The sequence below is a fragment of the Aquarana catesbeiana genome, linkage group LG06, assembly GCF_042186555.1.
Source record: "Aquarana catesbeiana isolate 2022-GZ linkage group LG06, ASM4218655v1, whole genome shotgun sequence".
Classification (NCBI taxonomy): domain Eukaryota; kingdom Metazoa; phylum Chordata; class Amphibia; order Anura; family Ranidae; genus Aquarana; species Aquarana catesbeiana.
The window spans coordinates 17,874,962-17,898,949 of NC_133329.1; the positions used below are offsets into that span (position 1 = coordinate 17,874,962).

The following is a 23,988-nucleotide window of genomic DNA, read 5'->3' on the forward strand; positions in this document are numbered from 1 at the left end:
TTAACACCCCACATACAGTGCCTTGAAAAAGTATTCATACCCATTGATATTTTCTAAATTTTATCATGTTACTACCAAAATCGTAAATTAATTTTATTGGGATTTTATGTGATAGATCAACACAAAGCGGCACATAATTGTGAAGCGGAAGGAAAATGATAAATGCTTTTCATTTTTTTTTTTTACAAATAAATATCTGAAAACTGTGGTGTGCATTTGTATTCAATACCCCTAACCAGGGGCGTTGCTAGGTCTACAAAAGATCTGGGGCTAGAGCCCATAGCAGCGTAGTAAAGAAAGTCATAGGCTTGGGTGAGCATACACATGTATATAATATACGTGTGTGTGTGTTTATACCCAGAGAGCCTCCCCCTTGCATCAGGGTCCCCAGAGAGCCTCCCCCTTGCATCAGGGTCCCCAGAGAGCCTCCCCCTTACATCAGGGTCCCCAGAGAGCCTCCCCCTTACATCAGGGTTCCCAAAGAGCCTCCCCCTTACATCAGGGTCCCCAAAGAGCCTCCCCTCCCCTTGGGAGAGGGGAGAGAGGGAGAAAGAGGGAGAGAGGTAGAGGGGGAGAGAGAGGGGAGAGGGAGAGTGAGAGAGGGGGAGGGGGGGAGAGGGAGAGGGAGGGGAGGAGAAAGACATTAGTTCGGTATGTCAGTTGTTGCTCTCTTTTCTATGGAATTATTTAGTGTGTATGTCTTATCCCGGCCGAAGAGGAGAACACCTTCAGTCAGTTTCCTGAGAGGGAGGGAGAGGGAGGTCGAGGCAGGGAGAGAGAGAGGGGGGAGAGAGAGGGGGAGAGAGAGGGGGAGAGAGAGAGAGAGAGAGAGAGGGGGGAGGGAGAGAGAGGGAGGGAGAGAGAGGAAGAGGGGGAGAGAGAGAGGGAGAGAGAGAGAGAGGGGGGAGAGGGAGAGAGGGGGGAGGGGAAGAGAGGAGAGAGGGGAGAGAGAGGGGGGGGAGAGGTAGAGGGGGAGAGAGAGAGGGAGAAGGAGGGAGGGAGAGAGAGGGAGGGAGAGGTAGAGGGGGGAGAGAGAGAGGGAGGGGGAGAGAGAGGTAGAGGGGGAGAGACAGAGAGAGAGAGGGAGAGAGAGGGAGAGAAAGAGGGAGAGGGAGAGGGGGAGAGAGAAGGAAGGAGAAGGAGGGGAGAGAGAGAGAGAGAGAGAGAGAGAGAGGGGGGAGGAGGAAAGATAGAGAGAGGGAGAGAGGGAGGGAGAGAGAGGGGAGAGAGGGAGAGAGGTAGAGGGGGAGAGGGAGAGAGGTAGAGGGGGAGAGAGGGAGAGAGGTAGAGGGGGAGAGAGGGAGAGAGAGACAGAGAGGGGTAGAGGGGGAGGGAAAGATGTAGAGGGGGAGAGAGGGAGAGAGGGGAGAGGGGGAGATAGACAGAGAGAGAGAGGGGGAAAGAGAGAGAGAGGGAGAGGGGAGAGAGGGAGAGAGAGAGAGAGAGAGAAGTGTAGAGGGGGAGGGAAAGATGTACAGGGGGAGAGTGGGAGAGAGAGAGAGAGAGAGAGGTAGAGGGGGAGGGAAAGATGTACAGGGGGAGAGTGGGAGAGAGAGAGAGGGGTAGAGGGGGAGGGAAAGATGTACAGGGGAAGAGTGGGAGAGAGAGAGAGAGAGGGGGGTGAGGGGTAGATAGACAGAGAGAGAGAGGGGGGTGAGGGGTAGATAGACAGAGAGAGAGGGAGAGGGAGAGGGGGAGAGAGAGAGACATTAGTTCAGTATGTCAGTTGTTGCTCTCTTTTCTATGGAATTATTTAGTGTGTATGTCTTATCCCGGCCGAAGAGGAGAACACCTCCGGTCAGTTTCCTGAGGCTGGGCTGTTTCTCCAAGATCCGAGCTTTTTCTTCTGCACTCGGGTCCTCCATGTCATCGATCACCACAAGGACATTCTTCTTCCCTGATCACAGAAGGGGAAGTTAAAGTGGAACTTTACTCTCCCAATCAACATTGATTATTTTTAATCCTTATGCTGCTAGCTTTAGTAGATAAATAGGAAAGTATATCATATGTATTTTTTTTTTTTTTTACATTTCTTCAGTAGCCTCTTGGTTTCTTGCCTAGGCAAATGATGTCATACATCCCAGGAGTCTTCAGAAGGAAAGGAGAGTAGGAGGGGTTTTCTTAGCTAAGCACACTCTCCTGCCTGCATGTTTGAGCTAAGGGCAGATGGATTGCAGGAAGTAAATGCTACATGAATCATCTACCCTTATTCAAGATGGCCACGGCCAGAATTTCTCGGTTCTTTTTTTCAAAAGTTATTTCTCAACAAAATAAAGCATGGAGACATGGATGGATGGGTTGCTTTGAATATTAAAAATGAATTAAATAGTGTTTTGTGGTACTCAGATGTAGCGAAGATCTGCTTTAATAGAAATCAGCAGCCAGGATATGATATTTTTTGTCGAGTAACTTACAGGGTGTTTTTATGGAAAAAAAAAATGCAGAATAGAGTGAATCCGTAAATTACTACATTATAACCACTAGATGGAGCTGATGATCACACTACAGTAATCCTCGGATTGCAAGTAACGCGGTTAACGAGCGTTTCGCAATACGCGCTATTATTTTTTTAAAATCCTGACTCAGTTTGCGAGCGTTGACTCGCAAAACAATCAGGATTTAAGCCTCTGTAGTACTGCATTTGGCCAGAGGTGCGGGGGCGCCGGTGACACTCGGAGCCGCTCGGATAACCGAGTGTTTCCGAGCTTCTCCGAGTGTTGCAAAGTGCATCCAAGCGGCTCCAAACGGTTTCTGAGTGTTTCCAGCGCCCACCTCTGGCCACATACAGTACTGCATACGATAGAAGTTACTAGTCACTGTGGAACGAATTATCTGAGTTTCCATTGACTTCTATGGGGAAACTCGCTTTGATATACGAGTGCTTTGGATTACAAGCATTCTTCTGGAACAAATTATGCTCATAAACCAAGGTACCACTGTAAGTGTTTAGTTCCTGATCATTATTAGCTCCATCTAGTGGCCATAATGCAGTATTCTACTCACTGAATAAACACCATTCGACCCAAAGAGACAATAGCTTAATAACATTTGTTTTTGCCCCAGTTTAAACAAACAAATGTGTATTTTTATAAATCTGCCCCTTAATGTTTAAAGGGTATCTAAGATGAAGGAGGGAGGGAGCAGAAACACCTTCACTAAAAATGAAATTTATATCTACCCCTTTAGTGCACCCCATATAACAAAATAGTTCCATCCAGTGCCTCTATGGAGGTCTTTACTGTGTGTCACTGTCCAGCACCACACAGCATGTGGAAGAAAATAAACACCAGGCCGGGTCCCATGCCCCTTTAAATACCGTTGGAATATGGAGACCGGTACTCACCGAGCCGGGCAGAGAGGTGATTGAGATGGCTGTCATACAGAGACCCCGGCACATCGGTGATGAACGCTCTCCCGTTCCTCTTGCTGTGATACAAGACCCCGAATGTACACTCTGAGACCACCCGCCGGAACGGTCTCCAGTCACACTCCAGGATGTAGCCGTATTTGACCTCCTGGACGTAACTCTGCAGTGCCCCAGACTTTAGAAGATCCTGTAACCAATAATAATCCCTCTGAGGAGACCTGGAGAAAATCCCAACGACTTGCTTCTCCGACATCTACAGAGAGGGAGGTCATCAGTGATGAAAGATATGCTTCATACAAGACAATTCACAACAGTCATACTAATCCTCAGGTATCAGTTACATAGTTACATACCCTGTTTCCCCGAAAATAAGACCTAGCGTGATTGTAGGTGATGGCTGCAATATAAGCCCTACCCCCCAAATAAGCCCTACCCCCCAAATAAGCCCTAGTTAAAGTCCTTGTAGGTCTTATTTTCAGGGTAGGGCTTATTTTCGGGGAAACTGGGTAGGGATTATTTGGGGAGTAGGGCTTATATTGCAGCCATCACGACAATCATGCTAGGTCTTATTTTCGGGGAAACAGGCTAGCTACATAGTTAGTTTGGTTGAAAAAAGACAGAAGTCCATCCAGTTCAACCAATAGAAGGGGGGGTAAGATCCTGTATATACAATTCTATGCCCACTGTTGATCCAGAGGAAGGCAAAACAACCCAGTAAAACATGATCTAATTTCCTCCAGCAGGGGAAAAATTCCTTCCCGATCCCCCGAGAGGCCATCAGATTTTCCCTGGATCATCGTTACCTATAAATGTCAGTACCCAGTTATATTCTGTACATTTAGGAAAGAATCCAGGCCTTTTTTAAAGCAATCTACTGAGCTGGCCAGAACCACCTCTGGAGGTAGTCTATCAGTGGTAGCCCATCCATAAGGGGCACAGGGGCGCCGCCCCCCTAATCCATGCATCCGGCCCCCTAATCTCCATGCAGGGCACCAGGCGCATGGATTCCAATGGGTTTTTTTTTTTTTTTTGGAAACACATGATTAGAGCCTAATGCCCTGTAAACACGGGCGGACTTTTCGGCAACAAAGGTCCAACAGTCTTTTCAACGGACTTTCGACTGACTTTTGACGGACTTCCGACGGACTTTCGAATGAACGGACTTGCCTACACACGATCACACCAAAGTCCGACGGATTCAAACGTAATGACGTACACCGGACTAAAATAAGGAAGTTCATAGCCAGTAGCCAATAGTTGCCCTAGCAACATTCGTCCATCGGACTAGCATACAGACGAGCGGATTTTTCGATAGGACCTGGGTCCGGTGGAGTTCAGACGTAAAGATTTAAAACATGTTCCATATCTAAAGTCCATCAGATTTTCGACAGAAACAGTCCGATGAAGCTCACACACGGTCGGATTGTCCGCCGGATTCGGTCCGTCGGACCGGTCCGGTTGAAAAGTCTGCTCGTGTGTACAGGGCATAAGGCTCTAATTGGCTTCAAAAAAGGGTGGGCTCTGGGGCAGAGCGCTGTGCCCTGAGCCCATCTATTTGTGTGACAATAGCGAATTAATAAAGATTCTCCTCCCAGCCATTCAGGAAGTGGGTCCTGAGACCCGGGGGTACAATATTTGCCGCTATGCTTTAGTTCAAAACTGCGGAAAAAATATGCCCCCCCCAGTAATGCCACCAAAAGCGACCCATTTGAGTGTATTGGGCCATGCCACAACTGCCTGTCTGCAACCCCATCCAGCTGCATCTTTTTTTAGGGGCTGTAAAAACATGCCATGACCAGAAGTAGTAAATGAGCCCTCAGTGTATATCATTTAGTCTATGTGAACGTTAAATAGACTACAAACTATGGGGTATGTATTTTAAATTTATCATCCCCAAAATTCTAACCACTCATTAAAATGCCAGGTCAGTCCCCCAAAATGACCCCCTTTTTGGAAATTCCATTTATTGCCACAGTTTTCTTGGAAATGAAGAAACATGCTGGTATTGAGGGGGTTAAAACAGGGGGCGGTAAAGGGGTTAATGTACATGTCACATACACTGGGAGGCTGAAGATAAAGGAGCTAATAGACTTGTCATGACTCAGTAGAGAGGAGGGGAATGTGAAAGAGTTAAAAAAAAAACAAAACACATTCATTTATTAAATCCTCTTTCCTCCATTGTGATAGGAAGGGCTCTCAAATGTAGACAGATCTCAGTGTTTACATTTGCGATGGCTGTAATTGGTCATCACAGCGATCACATGGCATAGAGTGGATGGACTTTGTACATGGAGCTGTCCAATGATGGCTCAGATCACAGACATTTACTGGCTGCACAAGGGTGATTTCTTAAGAGTCGTTTATAAACAGCACTGAAATAGACATTTGCACCCCCCCCAATGTTTTTTTTACAATACAGTAGAGAGGTGGTAAAATTAAAACCTGCTACTCATAGTAATGCACCTGAAAAATGATAAGCCAAATAAATGAAAAAAATATCTTCTCACCTGTTTTTTCTGTGTTCCAGGAAAAGTCAGAGCATCGAGCATTAATTCTGGAAAATCCAAATTTATAAGTAGATTTAAAGAGCTGCCACACTTTTCTGTTCATCTCTCTATATATACTGTATATATATATATATATATATATATATATATATATATATATATATATATATATATATATATATATATTACTGGTATAAATCCCCCATGTGTAAATATCTATCTGTACATTGGAATCCATGTTGTTAGCATGCTGTTTTTTTTTCAGATATAGGTGCAACAACCATTCTCATTTAATATACTGTGATTACTAGTCCTGCCACTAGGTGGTGGTATTGGGTTTGATACTTGCATAATGTATTGTTCCTCCTTGTGGGTGGTTACAGGAATGGAGGTTGTTTGGAACAGTACAGGAGGGGAGGTTGCTTGGGACAGGAGAGGAAGATAGGTTGGACATTACAGGAAAGGAGGTAGATTGGAACAGAAAGAAAGGGAGGTTGCTTCGGACAGGACTGGAAGGGAGGTTGCTTGGGACAGGAGAGGAAGGGAGGTTGCTTGGAACAGAAATGAAAGGGAGATTTTCTTACGATAATACAGGAAGGGAGGTTGCATGGGACAAGAGAGGAAGGGAGGATGCTTGGAACAGAAAAGGAAGGGAGGTTGCTTGGGGCTGAAGAGGAAGGGAGATTGCTTGGAACAGGAAAGAAAAGTCAGATGATTGGGACAGGACAAGAAGGGAGGTTGCTTAGGACATTACAGGAAGGGAGGTTGTTTGGGACAGTACAGGAGAGGAGGTTGCTTGGGACAGGAGAGGAAGATAGGTTGGACATTACAGGAAGGGAGGTTGATTGGAACAGAAAGAAAGGGAGGTTGCTTGGGACAGGACTGGAAGGGAGGTTGCTTGGAACAGACAATTAAGGGAGATTTTCATAGGATAATACAGGAAGGGAGGTTGCTTGGGACAGGAGAGGAAGGGAGGTTGCTTGGAACAGAAAAGGAAGGGAGGTTGCTTGGGGCTGAAGAGGAAGGGAGATTACTTGGAACAGGAAAGAAAAGTCGGATGCTTGGGACAGGACAAGAAGGGAGGTTGCTTAGGAAATTACAGGAAGGGAGGCTGCTTAGGACATTACAGGAAGGGAGGTTGCTTCGGACAGGACTGGAAGGGTGGTTGCTTGGAACAGAAAAGAAAGGGAGATTTTCTTAGGATAGTACAGGAAGGGAGGTTGCATGGGACAAGAAAGGAAGGGAGGTTGCTTGGGGCTGAAGAGGAAGGGAGATTGCTTGGAACAGGGAAGAAAAGTTGGATGCTTGGGACAGGACAAGAAGGGAGGTTGCTTAGGACATTACAGGAATTGAGGTTGTTTGGGACAGTACAGGAGGGGAGGTTGCTTGGGACAGGAGAGGAAGATAGGTTGGACATTAAAGCAAGGGAGGTTGATTGGAACAGAAAGAAAGGGAGGTTGCTTGGGACAGGACTGGAAGGGAGGTTGCTTGGAACAGAAAATTAAGGGAGATTTTCATACGATTATACAGGAAGGGAGGTTGCTTGGGACAGGACTGGAAGGGAGGTTGCTTGGGACAGGGCTGGAAGGGAGGTTGCTTGGAACAGACAATTAAGGGAGATTTTCATAGGATAATACAGGAAGGGAGGTTGCTTGGGACAGGACAAGAAGGGAGGTTGCTTAGGACATTACAGGAAGGGAGGTTGCTTAGGACATTACAGGAAGGGAAGTTGCTTGGAACAGGAAAGGAAAGGAGGTTGTTTGGGACAGAACAGGAAGATAGCTTGCTTGGGGCATTACAGTGAGGTTTCTTAAGACAAGACAAACCTGTGTTATCAGATTCAGGCAGGTCCACTCTTGTGAGATGTTTTTGCATGGTGTTTGGGTTAGCTGTAAGGTCTTGAGCTCTGCTCTCCACATTATTTTCTAAAATGGAGTAAAAAACAAAACAAAAACAAAATAAAACAAAGAGAAAAAAAATCCTTAACCCATTCCTACCACCGTAACACATATACGGGACATCATAGAAGTGGGCTTTATTCTGTGGCACTTTTGTCTGTGAAGCTAAAAAGGAACGTGGGGGATGGAATGTAAGAGAGGAAAGTTACACAGCAAACAACAAAAAATGTGTAAGCAGGACATTTAGGGTTCTCCAGCAACTGTGTTCCAAGGTCATCAGACCAGCAACTCAGTGTCTGCTTGAGAAACTGAAGGTCTTAGAAGATAGAAGGAGCTCCTTCTATGCTTCTCAATACATTGTATTTAACTTTGATTGGAGTTGCCCCCTTGTGGATATGACAGCCTTTGACCTTCTGGGAAGGCTTTCCACGAGATTTTGGAGTGTGGCTGTATCCAATTAGTCAAAAGAGGATTTGTGAGGTGAGGTACTGATGTAGGACACCAGATATTAGCAAAAATAATGTATTTTCTGCTTGTTCATTCTAAAGAGATGATTGCATTGCCTTCTGAAAGGCCTAGTCTGGCTTTTTCCCAGGACTTGCCAACCTACCATTCAACCTCAACCTCTCAGCTTTCACTAATGCCATGTGCAACGGGGACGAGTGATTGTCAACTCCTTCTTCTTCTGCAGGAGGAGGTTGTGTTTCCTCTAAATCTGTCTTGTCTTCCGATTCAGGCTTATCATCTTCATCCTCATTTGGAACAGTTTCTGTCTTCTTGTCCTTGTTTCTTGAATGGCGAGGTCCTGAGTTAATAAAATGTTACTAACCAGTGGTACTAACCAATGTTACTAACCAGTTCTTTCACAGAACAAAGTCCAGTTCATTTATGGAATCAGTAACCAAAATTTAAAGCAAACCTCAAGTCACATACCTACCAGAACCCCTGAGCTCATCTTTCCTCTTCATTAGCACTAGGCGTCCAGAATCTCCGATTGTTCTGGAATGCAAACAATGACCAAGCCTTCTGAATTGAGAGCTTGTCACTGCTCCCTCACTCTTCCTTAGCTTCACTACTGTCCAGTAAGCTCCAACAGTCACACTGTTGGGCTGATGAAAAGCATCAAATGATTATTTACTTTGAAGTGGACCTGAACCCAAAATGTGAGGATTGCAATGTTATAGGGAACATCTAGAAATGTTAAAGTGAATGTAAAGGTTAGTTTTTTGTAAAATAACAAACATATCATACTTTCCCGCTCTGTGCAAGGGTTTTGCACAGTGCAGCCCTGATCCTCCTTTTCTGGGGTCCCCCGGTAGCGCTCCTGGCTCCTTCTCTTCATCGGGTGCCACCTGTGGAGAAACACTTTCCAGGGGGGCACCCATGTTTGCGTGCTCCCGTGTCTTGCTGCTGCATACAGCAGGACTCGACCCCACCCCCAGCTCCGTGTCACTGGATTTGATTGACAGCAGTGGGTGCCGATGGCTCCTGCTACTATCAATCTATCCAATGAGGACCCGAGACAGCGGCTGGAGCTGCTGGGCTTGTGCTCGTCGCTGGAACAATCGGGTTCAGGTAAGTAAAAGGGGGCTCATTCATTTCACTCATTCTGTGGATATGTGCTTCCTCCACCTCTACCATTACCCTGCTAGTCATCAGATCACTCTCAAAGGGAGAGCTCTAGCATAAGGAAGCAAAGCACATTGCAGTACAAGGCATTAAAGAACAGTATTGGAGAAAAGAGCTGCAACCACACGCACACAAGCAATACTGGTGGCCAGTCCTATGTCCTGTGTGTGGCTTCTTCGGGGCACAGCTTCTAGAGTTTAGATTCTGCTTAAACCTGAAGGCTGGATGAGGCCCTCAGAATAAGACTGGGTTTGTTAAAACATGTTTCTCCTCAACTATAAAAAACAATTTGCAAAGTATTAATTCTGCTTGGGCATAGGTCACCAATTCCTTACAGCTTTACTTCCTGGAACATTTTGTCTTCTAGAACATCCCAGTGTCTGTCGGTAAGGGAACAAAGGGTCTACACAGGGCAGAGTTAAGAACACCTGGCCTGCATATTCGTATGGCCCAGCCATTTGGTGTTCTCAGAATACCATCTTATTGTCCACAGGGCAAGTTCACACAGTGGGGCAATCTAGTTCCTATAGATGAAAACAAAAAGTTCTACAAATTGGTGTTCTGTTAATTTTATATATTTATATATTTACTAAGAAGGACGATACTGCATGGGTCATTACAACGGAAGTTTCCTCATTGTGATCATTTATGATTTGTGATCATTTTTGTATTCCAATTGCTTGTATTAAGATTAAACTGTTGCATATACACTATATTAGCAAAAGTATTGGGACACCTGCTTTTTCATCCCCAAGGTGTTCTATCGGGTTGGGGTCAGGACTCTGTTCAGGCCAGTCAAGTTCCTCCACCTCAAACTTGCTCATCCGTGTCTTTATGGACCTTGCTCTGTGCACTGGTCCAAATCATTTGGTGGAGGGGGGATTATGGTGTGGGGGCTGATTTTTAGGAGGTTTGGCTTGGCCCCTTAGTTCCAGTGAAGGGAACTCTTAAGGCGCCAACATACCAAGACATTTTGGACAATATCATGCTCCCAGCTTTGTGGGAACAGTTTGGGGATGGCCCCTTCCTGTTCCAACATGACTGCCCACCAGTGCACAAAGCAAGGTCCATAAAGACTTGGATGAGCGAGTCCTGACCCCACCCGATAAAACACCTTTGGGATGAATTAGAGCAGGGACTGTGAACCAGCGCCTGACCCCACAAATGTGTTTCCCATGGACACACTCCTAAACCTTGTGGACAGCCTTCCCAGGATAGCTGAAGCTGTTATAGCTGCAAAGGGTGGGCAAACTCAATATTGAACACTACGGACTAAGGCTGGGATGCCATTACAGTTCATGTGAGTGTAAAGGCAGGTGTCCCAATACTTTTGGTAATACAGTGTATATTGGCAGGTTTTTAGTAGCAACATCAATAAATGTTGGCAAATCAACCGACAGGAATGTGAGCAGTCAAGGAACCAGTGTTAATTTAGTCGACTAAAACGACTAAAACATTTTAGTCAACTAAAATGACTAAAACATTTTAGTCGACTAAATAAATACTATTTTAGTCGACTAAAATACGTCTAAAACAAAAACAATTGAGATGACTAAAATACGACTAAAACTAAAAGCCATTTTAGTCAAAAGACTAAAATGAGACTAAAACTAAAATGCCATTTTAGTCAAAAGACTATGGCTAAAACTAAATTGCAATTACTGAAATGTACTGGAGATTTAGTCGACTAAATACGACTAAAACTAAAACAACTGCAGAAGATTAAAATTGGACTAAAACTAAAATGCCATTTTAGTCCTAAGACTAAAATGAACACTGCAAGGAACCACTGGCCTCTCTCACCTCTTATCTTTATCCGATCATTGAGTGGCTTAATCTTTTGCTGCATTCTTTCCCCCTCTATGTAGTCTTTAGAGGTTTTGTATGTCACATGCTCTGATTTTTCTTTGACACCAAAGAGGAACAGGTCCCTGGCCAGTCTATCAATACTCGGTTGTTCCTTGAGGATCCTCATTTTCTCTGCTGAACGGCTTTTATCCATATCGTCAAGCACTACAATCACGTTGTCCCTCCCTGTAGTAGGTGAAGAAGAAACAACCGATGGGGTGAATTGGAGCATAATGCCAACAAACATAACCACAGGCTTAGTTACTATCTTTAAAGGATAAGTTCACCATTAGGAGCATCTTACGTTTTACACCCACATTTAACCTAAAAGATAACTGCCTTAAACCCAAATCTTAACCCTAGTGCCTAAACTGGTGGTCTCCACTTCAGCTTGCAGGCCAGATTTCAACCTTTCTTGACTTTATCCCCCCCCTTTGGGTACTACTTCCCCCACTGATATGAGGCACTATCCCCCCACTAACACCAATGATGGGGCACCATTCTTTCTACTGACACCAACAATGGGACACTATTACCTTCACTGACTGCTACGATGGGGCATAATTCTCATTGTTAAAAGGGAAACTATAGTTTTAATGGAACGCTATTCCTCCCACTGACACCAGCGATGGGGCGGTATTCTTCCCACTGACACCAACAATGAGCCCTAATTCTTCCCACTGGCACCAACAATGGGGCACTATTCCTTCCACTGATGCCAACTGTGGCTTTATTCCTCCAACCGATACCAATGATGAGGAGGTATTCTTAAACCTACTGACTACAGGCACTATGTAATGTTTTTACTCCCATTGACCACCATGCCCGAGGCATTGTACAGTATACTATTACAGGCCAAAGTCTGGCCTTCCTAAAGTCTGAAGGCCAGTAAACTAGCCCTTTATTTAGAAGGTTTGGAGACCCCTGACCTAAACTGAACATCCTATCACTTCGACCCCAACACTAACCTAACCTCTAAATTAACACCTACATTAACGTAAACCTTTTTATCTTTATATCTGTCTATGGTAAAAGACCAGAACAAAGCCTAATGCCATAACATTCCAGTGCCAAGAACTACTGATCCATGTGGATAATTGTTTAGACAGCAGTTGACTCTGATTCCAATTCCATAAAAGCCATTCATGACCACTTACCAAGAATAGTGGATAGACATTGAAGCTCCTCGTTGTAGATCGATCCGGACACGTCGGTAATTTTAGCACTCCCTTGTTCCTTAGTGTGATACAAGATGGCAAGCGTACACTTGAAAATCATTCTGGTGAGCTTCTTGTCAATGGCAACCAGCTGGAATTGCAGGACCTCCTTCACCAAATCCCTGAAGTTCTCAGCAGATGACAAGATTGTCTTCAGCCAAGAAAAACAGTTGTTGGCTGACTTGGAGAAGATTCCAATGACATGTTTTTTATGTGACTGATAAAAAAGGACAGAAATACAATAAGGTAAAACCTGGGATGGGGGTGACAGGTATAATCTGGTTTGCTACCAGAGCAATTATTCAATTTTTCACACATAGGATAAGATCGGCTATGGTACCCAAAATTATCAACAGACAATGCTTTAAATGCCATCTTGTCAATGTAGAGTAAACTGTAAATGATGGACCTAGAATTATGTGTGCTGATACCCCATCTTTTTCGCACAGCCGTTTACATACAAGTGCATGTCCTACATTCCTGTGGTCGGAATTTTGACAGCTCTTAACTGATGGAAAAATAGACCGGGAGGTGCTGATGGGCCATCTTAGACCATGGCTCAAATGTAATCCAAATCAGCAGGAATTGGACGAAATTTGAACCGTCTATGACAGCCCTAAAGAAGAATTCCAGGTATGGATAGTTATACATAGTTACAGTGGACCAACTTGGACCGATGTAACTATGCGTATACCATACCTGTGGTATCTCTTTAGAAGCTGGAAATCACTGTAATAGGCAACGCTACAACACTGCTACTCCAGGGATCCTAACTAACTTCTGAGTCCCGTGATGTGCAGCTGCCCTGCTGCATTCTTAGCACAGGAGATCACCTGCTCGGCATGGTGCCATTCATCCAAGAAAATGTTTGCCCAGGGTCCAATCAATATTAAAGATGGCCCTGCCTCAGTATATTACCTTACTTTTTACTAAGTTAAAAATAAACTTCTTAAAATCTCAGGCTGGGTTCCCACCATTGCAAATTGGATGCGGGTTCCCCACATCCAATTTGCAATAGCAGGAGATTTTCACTGTCTCTCTATGGAGCAGGTTCACATATCTCCGCAGCGGGTCCAGTGCGTTTTGCACAAAAACGCTATGCGTCTTTTGGTCTGTTTCAGGTCCGAATTCAGCCGAAAATTCAGGCTGAAATCGGACCTAAAACGGTGGACCAGGACACACCGAACCCCTGCTGTGAGCTGGATGAGGCAATGGTGTGAACCCAGCCTAAACCAGCAATGTTGAGTGAGGAAGTGTAAAACCCCTGTCAGTTTTTTTTTTTTTTTTTACAGATGTCTGTACCCCTCCAGGTAGATTCACTCCCTCTATTTGTCCTACTGAGCATTAGGAAGGGAAGTCTAAACTTTTGGAGTTGTCACCTAAACAGGGATAGAGAGGAAATATCTTAATAGGGAACCCTGTTCTGGGGGCAACCAGAACAGGAGAAGATATTTCCTCCTACTTCTTTCTGTGTCACTGGGACATACTTTAAAGTGAATGTGTCACTCCTGTGGAAGTCATTATAATAAAATGCTTGCCCCAGGATTGGACCCACCTCTGGCAGTTGAGCAATGGAAACTTTTTTTCTATGGGGGCCTCAGCCGTGACAGGTTTGGTTTGCCTCAACATTCTCTCATTGGAGAAAAATACATCTACAATGCAATCAACTGATAAGTCAGCATTTTATACCCTTCATCTCTACTCTCCAAACTCTTATATCCTACACCTGCCTGATGGTCAACTCCACAATGTGCCGCCAGGAATGCACAGTCCACTAATTGCACAAATCTTCTTTAGCTGTTGCTCACCTTAAAAATGTGTCGGGAAGTGGAATTCATTTCTGGAAAAGATAAAAGACAAGGACCGTTTCCGAGTTGTTGGGATTGGGAGACAAAAAAACCCCTATATTTTTCCCAAATGAAAATAATAAATGCAAGAATAGTAGGTGACTGGATTGCATGCACCATTATGGACCTTGAGGGTCAGTGGCTTGGAGGGGGGGGGGGGGGGGTTATAGAAAGGGTAAGCCTAAAAATTCCAAAATACATATTTTTTTCCTTTTACCACTGCTTTTCTTTTGTGTAAGCATTTCAAAATAATAAATGCAACAACACAGAGGTTGGTTGAAGGTTTACCTTTTGTAGTACCGTAGTAGTACCAACCTTTTGCCAAAAAAATGATTTTTTTTTTATATATAGAATAGAGCAGTGTTTCTCAACCTTTTTTCTTTCAAGACACCATTTCCAAAATTATGGACAGTCTTGAGGCACCATCCAAAATTATGGACAGTCTTGAGGCACCCTCCAAAATTATGGACAGTCTTGAGGCACCCTCCAAAATTATGGACAGTCTTGAGGCACCCTCCAAAATTATGAACAGTCTCGAGGCACCCTTTAAAATTATGGACAGTCTCGAGGCATAAACAAGGATGCTATGCAGGTAACTAACATCCTCCTTATCAAATGATGATTTTATTGGTCATTAGGAGGTCGGCAGCTAGAAGGAGGTCGGCAGCTAGAAGGAAGCAAATGCGTAGTGATCTCTTGGTACTCTTTATTTCTGTGGGGCCCTGACATGGAAGACTATCCTTAACTTCAAGTCACAAGTTATCTTTTTGCATACACAGGATCAACCCACATGGGACGATATCATATATACACAATGTGTTTTCACAATTTTTGTACCTATTTCATGATTTTAATGATTTTATAATGTTGTTAAAATAAACTTTGAATTTTTATTCTACTGAGTGCTCTTGTTTTTTTCATTTTGAGTCTAATAGTGGCTACCAATTTAAAGTCCAGTGCTACTCCACAATTTTCTCGTTGGCAGCTAGAAGGTTGTAATGGTGCACAATGAAAATCTGTGGTTTTGTGTAACTGAATGGCAGGATTCATCCACCCACCAGCTTGTATACAATTTTTGGGCAATTTTTAGGCATTTTGCCAAGGCACTCCTGAAGAAACCTGCCTGGTCACCTTGGTTTAAAAAGGCTGGAATAGGGAACGATTAAAACCCCAATCAGGTTTTTTTTTTTTATTTCATCTGGTCCTATTGGGAGAGATTTCCCCCAATAAGCAATAAACAGAAATCTTTTTAAAATAAGGGAACACCCCCACCCCCTCCAGACCAGGTGTCCCTGCAGGAAGATTGCTATTTTTCTTGTGGTGACAACTCAAAATGTGGAATTTCCTCAGCATTTTGGGGTCTATTCATAAAGCAGCCAATGGGACTCTCACTACACATTGGAGAAACAATCACTGCCATTTGAAAACAATGGGCTTGGAGGATTCTACACCAGAATATGTTTGGTTAAAGTCCAATTCAATGCTTTGTAAATAGACCCATTTATGCGCAAGTGACAATGGTTACCAGGACAAACAGGGAGAGTCTCTTTCAAGGGGACACAATAAAAATCACACACAGGGGCTCTGACAGGTTTCTATGGTAGTGAGCCCTTGTAGAAAGCCAACTCAGGGTTCCCCAGGGCGCAGAGTCTTAGCCTCAGCCTGCTTCTTCACCAGGACCCCTGATGGTGGGGATGGACTTGTGGCAAACTGGAACCATGTCACCCCATGTATGCCCGTCTGTGGAGACTTCAGAGTACAGATGACAGAAGACAGAAGAGAATCTGGGAAATGAGCCGAAGTCAGGACAGGTGGCAGGCAAGTGAAAATGGGTAGATACAGCCGGGGTGGGTACATGGGTAGTCAGGCACAGAATACAAGTATTACAAGGCAAACCAGGAGCACAGAGAAAACAGGAAGTTGCACAGGCAACTCGGGCTGCACTGAGCATATCTATATATAGGAAAGCAAACTGGGAGGTGGGCCAGGAAGCGATAGAAGGGAAAGGGATATACAGTGTGGACGGAAAGTATTCAGACCCCCTTAAATTTTTCACTCTTTGTTATATTGCAGCCATTTGATAAAATCATTTAAGTTCATTTTTTTTTCTCATTAATGTACACACAGCACCCCATATTGACAGAAACACACAGAGTTGTTGACATTTTTGCATATTTATTAAAAAAGAAAAACTGAAATATCACATGGTCCTAAGTATTCAGACCCTTTGCTGTGACACTCATATATTTAACTCAGGTGCTGTCCATTTCTTCTGATCATCCTTGAGATGATTCTACACCTTCATTTGAGTCCAGCTGTCTTTGATTATACTGATTGGACTTGATTAGGAAAGCCACACACCTGTCTATATAAGACCTTACAGCTCACAGTGCATGTCAGAGCAAATGAGAATCATGAGGTCAAAGGAACTGCCTGAAGAGCTCAGAGACAGAATTGTGGCAAGGCACAGATCTGGCCAAGGTTACAAAAACATTTCTGCTGCATTTAAGGTCCCTAAGAGAACAGTGGCCTCCATAATCCTTAAATGGAAGACGTTTGGGACAACCAGAACCCTTCCTAGAGCTGGCCGTCCGGCCAAACTGAGTTATCGGGGGAGAAGAGCCTTGGTGAGAGAGGTAAAGAAGAACCCAAAGATCACTGTGGCTGAGCTCCAGAGATGCAGAGAAAGGGAGAAGAGATGGGAGAAAGTTATAAAAAGTCAACCATCACTGCAGCCCTCCACCAGTCGGGGCTTCATGGCAGAGTGGCCCGACGGAAGCCTCTCCTCAGTGCAAGACACATGAAAGCCTGCATGGATTTGCTATAAAACACCTGAAGGACTCCAAGATGGTGAGAAATAAGATTCTCTGGTCTGATGAGACCAAGATAGAACTTTTTGGCCTTAATTCTAAGCGGTATGTGTGGAGAAAACCAGGCACTTCTCACCACCTGTTCAATACAGTCCCAACAGTGAAGCATGGTGGTGGCAGCATCATGCTGTGGGGGTGTTTTTCAGCTGCAGGGACAGGACGACTCGTTGCAATTGAGGGAAAGATGAATGCGGCCAAGTGCAGGGATATCCTGGACAAAAACCTTCTCCAGAGTGCTCAGGACCTCAGACTGGGCCAAAGGTTTACCTTCCAACAAGACAATGACCCTAAGCACACAGCTAAAATAATGAAGGAGTGGCTTCACAACAAATCTGTGACTGTTCTTGAATGGCCCAGCCAGAGCCCTGACTTAAACCCAATTGAGCATCTCTGGAGAGACCTAAAATGGCCGTCCACCAACGTTTACCATCCAACCTGACAGAACTGGAGAGGATCTGCAAGGAGGAATGGCAGAGGATCCCCAAATCCAGGTGTGAAAAACTTGTTGCATCTTTCCCAAAAAGACTCATGGCTGTATTAGATCAAAAGGGTGCTTCTACTAAATACTGAGCAAAGGGTCTGAATACTTAGGACCATGTGATATTTCAGTTTTTCTTTTTTAATAAATGTGAAAAAATGTCAACAATTCTGTGTTTTTCTGTCAATATAAACTGAAATGATTTTAGCAAATGGCTGAAATATAACAAAGAGTGAAAAATTTAAGGGAGTCTGAATACTTTCCGTCCCCACTGTAAATCCATTGTAGAGCAGGGGACAACCATAGGTGAGCAGCAAGGAAGGAAGAATTTCACACATAGAAAACTGCAGGCTAGACTAGACATGTGCAATTTGTTTTGTTCCGAATTAGTTTTTTAATGAATTTCGACTAATTAGTTAATTCGGAAATATCCAACTGAATGAAAACCCGTTTAACAAATCTTTCCAAATATTCGTAAATTTGAATGTTCTAAAATTCAAAAATTTGTACATTCATAATGTTACATAATGGGTTTATGTGAAATCTCCATTAACTGCTGTAAATAATATTGCAATTAGCCACTTTAGCCCCGGACCATTTGGCTGGCCAAAGACCAGAGCACTTTTTGCGATTTGGCACTGCGTTGCTTTAACTGACAATTGCGCAGTCGTGCGACGTGGCTCCCAAACAAAATTGATGCCCTTTTTTCCCCACAAATAGAGCTTTCTTTTGGTGGTATTTGATCACCTCTGCGGCTTTTTATTTTTGTGCTATAAAGAGCGACATTTTTTAAAAAAAAGCAAGATTTTTTACTTTTTGCTATAATAAATATCCCCAAAAAATATATAAAACAACATTTTTTTCCTCAGTTTAGGCCGATACGTATTCTTCTACATATTTTTGGTAAAAAAAAAAAAAAAAAATCATAAAAGGCGTATATTGATTGGTTTTCACAAAAGTTATAGCGTCTACAAAATAGGGGATAGTTCTATGGCATTTTTATTAATATATATATTTTTTTAATAGTAATGGCGGCGATCAGCGATTTTTATCGTGACTGCGACATTATGGCGGATGCATCGGACACTTTTGGCGCTATTTTGGGACCATTCACATTTATACAGCGATCAGTGCGATTAAAAATGCACTGATTACTGTGTAATTGTGACTGGCAGGGAAGGGGTTAACCACTAAGGGGCAGTGAAGGGGTTAAGTGTGTCCTAGGGAGTGATTCTAACTGTGGGGGGGGGCTATGTGTGACTGATCACCGCTCCCAATTACAGCTGGTGAAGTGACAGTAAATATACAGTATATTGTGTTATTATTGTGTTGCTCTTTACCATTGGGTCTTACACTAACATTACCACACAGTTGTGCCAAGGGGGTCGAGTCCATTTTCTGGGGTTGAGAGGAAGAGTGCAGGCCCAATCAATTATTGGCAGCTCCTTAGGGGGTCACTGCTACACGTGGGGGCTCGTCTGGGATTCTCTGCGACTCTGCAATCAACCCCCCCAGAGGGTACCCCTGTAAGCACCAGGATGGACCCCGCCACTGTGATTCAGTGGTGCAAGGCAGAAGGTGCCCGCTCAGAAGCGAACGTGGCAATTGAGCTCCCAGGTGAGGCCTGGGAAGAAGAGCAAGTCAGACAAGTGGTAAAGGCCCTGTCCCCAGATAGAAAGGCGTGGGTGATTGACGTCAGAACCGATAGTAAGACCTCTCACACTCATGTACTCCATTTTATGGGGTTGAGAGGCAGAGTGCAGGCCCAATCAATTATTAGCAGCTCCTTAGGGGGTCAGTGCTACATAACTATCCCCAAAAAATATATAAAAAAACAAATTTCTTCCTCAGTTTAGGCTGATATGTATTCTTCTACATATTTTTGGTAAAAACAAAATTGCAATAAGCGCTTATTGATTGTTTTGCACAAAAGTTATAGCGTCTACAAAATAGGGGATAGATTTGTGGCATTTTTATTATTAATTTTTTTTTTTACTAGTAATGGCGGTGATCTGCGATTTTTTGCGTGACTGCGACATTGCGGCGGAGACAGATCAGACACTTTTTACACTATTTTGGGACCGTTGACAAGCGATCAGTGCTATAGAAATGCACTGATTAGTGTGTAAATGTCACTGGCAGGGAAGGGGTTGAACACTAGGGGGCAATCAAGGGGGTTAAATGTGTTCCCTCAGCGTGTTCTAACTGTAGGGGGGACGGGCACACTAGAACATGACAGAGATCACTGCTCTCGATCACAGTAGATCCCTGTCTGGGGGCGGACTGACAGATCATGGGGCCCCCGGCCAAAAGAAGATCATGGGGCCCCCTGTGTCCCCGCCCATGTGCCCTGCCCATGTGTCCCCAACCACTCTCAAGCTACATCCACACAAAGTCAAACCTACATATTGCACTGCCCACATTGCATGCATTCAAAGAATTTCTCTATACTATGTTCAAAATAAATGTTTATTATAGGAATTAAAGAAAAATAAAACTCACATTAAAGAAAGAACAACAATGGTACATTTTCAAAATTAAGGTTTTCATAAATGAACACAATATAACAGGTGCAATAAATGTCTTCTTAGCTGAACAGTTTAATAAAAAAATATACAAAAAAATAAAAATTAGTAATTTGTATTTTATGTAATTGTATAATAAATTCTATTTTTATCTAATGCTCTAATGTATATTTGGGTACCGTGATAGTCCTAACCCTTCCTGGTGATTGAGGGCATTTTTTGGAGTAGCCCTTGTCCAATCTCCCTTCTCTTTCTATGATCTTAATCTTGACTTTAAGATTTTTAACTTGGAAAAGCATCTTTCACATGCACACTGTGTAGTGCTCAGTGTAATTATATATTTATATGCCAAGAAGAGTTTCTCAAAGGCCACTGAACACAGGCGGTACTGATAAAGAAGTTTGAAAGCCCAGGAAACACAGTTCTTGCAGGAGTCCTTCTTTACAGCAGCTGTAGAAGTGGATGGCCCAGCACTAGAGCTGATGTGTTGCTCTTCCAAATCCAAATCCAAATCCAATTCTTCACTCTCTTCATCATCACTGTCATTCAACAGGCCTTTACGAATATTTTTGTAGCTGGACGTAAAAGAGATTAGTTCCTCAGGTAGAGCAACTGAGTCTATCTCTGGTATTGCTTCTGATCTGAAATTCAACTGAATTTTGTCTGAAGTGGTCAGTATTTCTTGAAACCCTTTTTGGATCCAAGCAAGAAATTTGCTTATAAAGTTCTTCATGAGTGGACAATCTTGACTTCGCACTCTCTGTAACAGTGTCGAGGATAACATTGTAACAAGAAATTTCAAAATGTTTCCTATTATCTGTACCTTCTGCAGTTGTTGTGGACCTTAGATCAGAAAAGCTTTTTTTCAAACATGTTTTCACTTGCCAATTTCTCATTTATATATATGCAAAGTCTCTGCATATTTTATTCACACGCTTGACAGCATCATCCACCATTCTCCATGTCTGGATAAAACCAAGGCCTGTTGACTGCAGATAATCTGATACCGGGATAGTGATGTCAAAAATGCAACAAAGGTAAAAGCTACCAGGATGGTTTCAAATTTACAGAGATTCTCAATTAATTTCAGAGCTTCCTGGCGAACAGGGGGTCGAAAATCAGGGGATTTGCTTACTTGTTTTAAGATAATTATGAGATCAGAGCATAACTCTTTGGAATGATCATCAAAGCTTCCAAATAACTTTCAAAGTGCATTAGCTCTGCTTGACCACCTTGTTCTGCCAATATTTTCCATCTTTTGAAATTTAGAATTGCCAGTCTTTTTTTTTTCATCAGGTCTTTCCAGAGTTTTATCCTTTTGTATGATTCCGTGAAAAATGTGGATAGGTTGCTAAGGAGCCCAAATAGACTGATTGCTGGAGCACACACAGTACTTGCATTGCCAATAACTAAGTTGAGTACATGTGCATAACACCATGCGTGAATGTGCTTGGGGCGAACTTCCTTCATTAACGCTTGCAAGCCTGAATAAGTTCCACTCATATTATCTGCTCCCTCAAAAGAATCACCTATGCACTTTTCCAGATTAAGTCCTAAAGCAGATAGTGATACTGTGAGTAATGTCGCGTACACACGAGTGGACTTTTCGACTGGACTGGTCTGACGGACTTTCGGCGGTCTTCCAACGGACTTTCCCAATGAACGGACTTGCCTACACACGATCACACCAAAGTCCGACGGATTCGTACATGATGACGTACGACCGGACTAAAATAAGGAAGATGATAGCCAGTAGCCAATAGCTGCCCTGACATCGGTTTTCGTCCATCAGACTAGCATGCAGATGAGCGGTTTCTTGATAGGAACTGGGTCCGGCGGAGTTCCGACGTAAAGATTTGAAACATGTTCCAAATCCAAAATCTGTCAGATTTTCGACCGAAAATATTCTGCTGCAGGTCCGATGAGCCCACACACGGTCGAATTGTCCGCTGGACTTGGTCCGTCGGAACAGTCCGGTCGAAAAGTCCGCTCGTGTGTACGCAGCATAAGGCATGCAGGCTTTTACTGCTGGAATCTTCAATAGCAAAAAGACGTAATAATCGTTCCTTAACTTTATCACCAGCAGCATACCGAACAATAGCACACTGATCTTGAGTTGACACATCTTGTGTGGAGTCCATTTGAATAGAAAATAGCCCAGAATTCTCCACTTCTTTTACTTTTGCCTCCTTGATCATGTCACCAAGAATCACAAATAACTTTGTTATAGTAGATTTACTTAGAAAAGTTACAAACTTCCCTCTTCCCTTTTTCGCTGGATCACAGCTCTTTGCTTTTTCTATAATATTAGTAAGGTGCTTCTTTAAGACTGGACTGTAGTCAGCAAGAAATTTCACAATCTCCAAAAAATTACCTCGATTTTCAAGATGGTCCTCGTCAAACACACCTGCCACAGACTCTAAATGACTGCTTCTGAAAAGCAATGCTTGAACACCAATGAAAAAAAACAATATCGATTATGTGGCTTACAATAACACAACGTTGTAGTACTTGCTGATTTCTTAGAGACATCTGACTACTTAACAATTTGTGCTTAATGGATTTGCCACTCATAGTTACATAGTTAGGTTGAAAAAAGACACAAGTCCATCCAGTTCAACCTTAAAAACAATAAATAAAATAACAAATATCGTACAATCCAATATACCCAATTTTATACCCATAGTTGATCCAGAGGAAGGCAAAAAAACCCCAGCAAAAAAATTGCTTCCTGATCCCCCAAGAGGCAATCGGATTTTCCCTGGATCAACATTACCTATAAATGTTAGTACCCAGTTATATTATGTACATTTAGGAAAGAATCTAGACCTTTCTTAAAGCAATCTACTGGGCTGGCCAGAACTACCTCTGGAGGGAGTCTATTCCACATTTTTATAGCTCTTACTGTGAAGAAACCTTTCCGTATTTGGAGATGAAATCTCTTTTCCTCTAGACGTAAAGAGTGCCCCCTTGTCCTCTGTGTTGACCGTAAAGAGCATAACTCAACACTAAGTTCACTAAATGGACCCCTTATATATTTGAACATGTTGATCATATCCCCCCTTATGTATTTATACATGGAGATCATATCCCCCTTATGTATTTATACATGGAGATCATATCCCCCCTTATGTATTTATACATGGTGATCATATCCCGCCTTATGTATTTATACATGGTGATCATATCCCTCCTTAATCTCCTCTTCTCAAGAGTGAATACATTCAGTTCCTCTAATCTTTCCTCATAGCTGAGCTCCTCCATGCCTCTTATCAGTTTGGTTGCCCTTCTCTGCACTTTCTCCAGTTCCCCGATATCCTTTTTGAGAACTGGAGCCCAAAACTGAACAGCATATTCCAGATGAGGTCTTACTAATGATTTGTACGGGGGGGGGCAAAATGATATCTCTCTCTCTGGAGTCCATACCTCTCTTAATACAAGAAAGGACTTTGCTCGCTTTGGAAACTCATATTAACAAAATAAGCATCACTTGCAAGTTTATGACATTGTGAGTTTTCATGTTCCAATAACCTTGTTGTGATGTGTCTCCAGTCGCTGCAACCTTGCATTAACTGAGTGTGCTTGTACTTTTCCTGGCCATAATATAAGCAGATGGAACAATGTACACTGTTTTTTTTCTCATCAAGAGTTACCCATTTTCCTTGAAAACGCTGGACCCTTGTATGCTTTTTCGGTAATAAACAACATTACGATTAAATGGTTTGTTTTCTGTGGGCTGGTTAGGATGAAAGTCCCAAAACATTTCCATGGAAGTTCCTGCTTTATGCAAGTCGTGGGAAAA

The 23,988-nt window shown here is 43.2% G+C and overlaps 1 protein-coding gene across 2 annotated transcripts in view; it reads right to left on the reverse strand.

Moving 5' to 3' along the window:
* Positions 1 to 1,708: 1,708 nt before the first annotated feature.
* LOC141148200 (uncharacterized) overlaps positions 1,709 to 23,988 on the reverse strand; it is a 41,726-nt gene continuing 19,446 nt past the window's right edge. Inside the window, exons 4-11 of one of the 2 annotated variants that reach the window (XM_073635417.1) lie at positions 14,275 to 14,306; positions 12,407 to 12,683; positions 11,205 to 11,435; positions 8,383 to 8,577; positions 7,701 to 7,799; positions 5,875 to 5,921; positions 3,344 to 3,620; positions 1,709 to 1,897 (exon numbers count right to left, since the gene is read on the reverse strand). In XM_073635417.1, the coding sequence (XP_073491518.1) occupies positions 1,710 to 1,897; positions 3,344 to 3,620; positions 5,875 to 5,921; positions 7,701 to 7,799; positions 8,383 to 8,577; positions 11,205 to 11,435; positions 12,407 to 12,683; positions 14,275 to 14,306 (1,346 nt within the window). In that variant the 3' untranslated portion in view covers position 1,709. The remainder of the gene's footprint in view (positions 1,898 to 3,343; positions 3,621 to 5,874; positions 5,922 to 7,700; positions 7,800 to 8,382; positions 8,578 to 11,204; positions 11,436 to 12,406; positions 12,684 to 14,274; positions 14,307 to 23,988) is intronic. The other variant, XM_073635418.1, reaches the window with a different exon arrangement.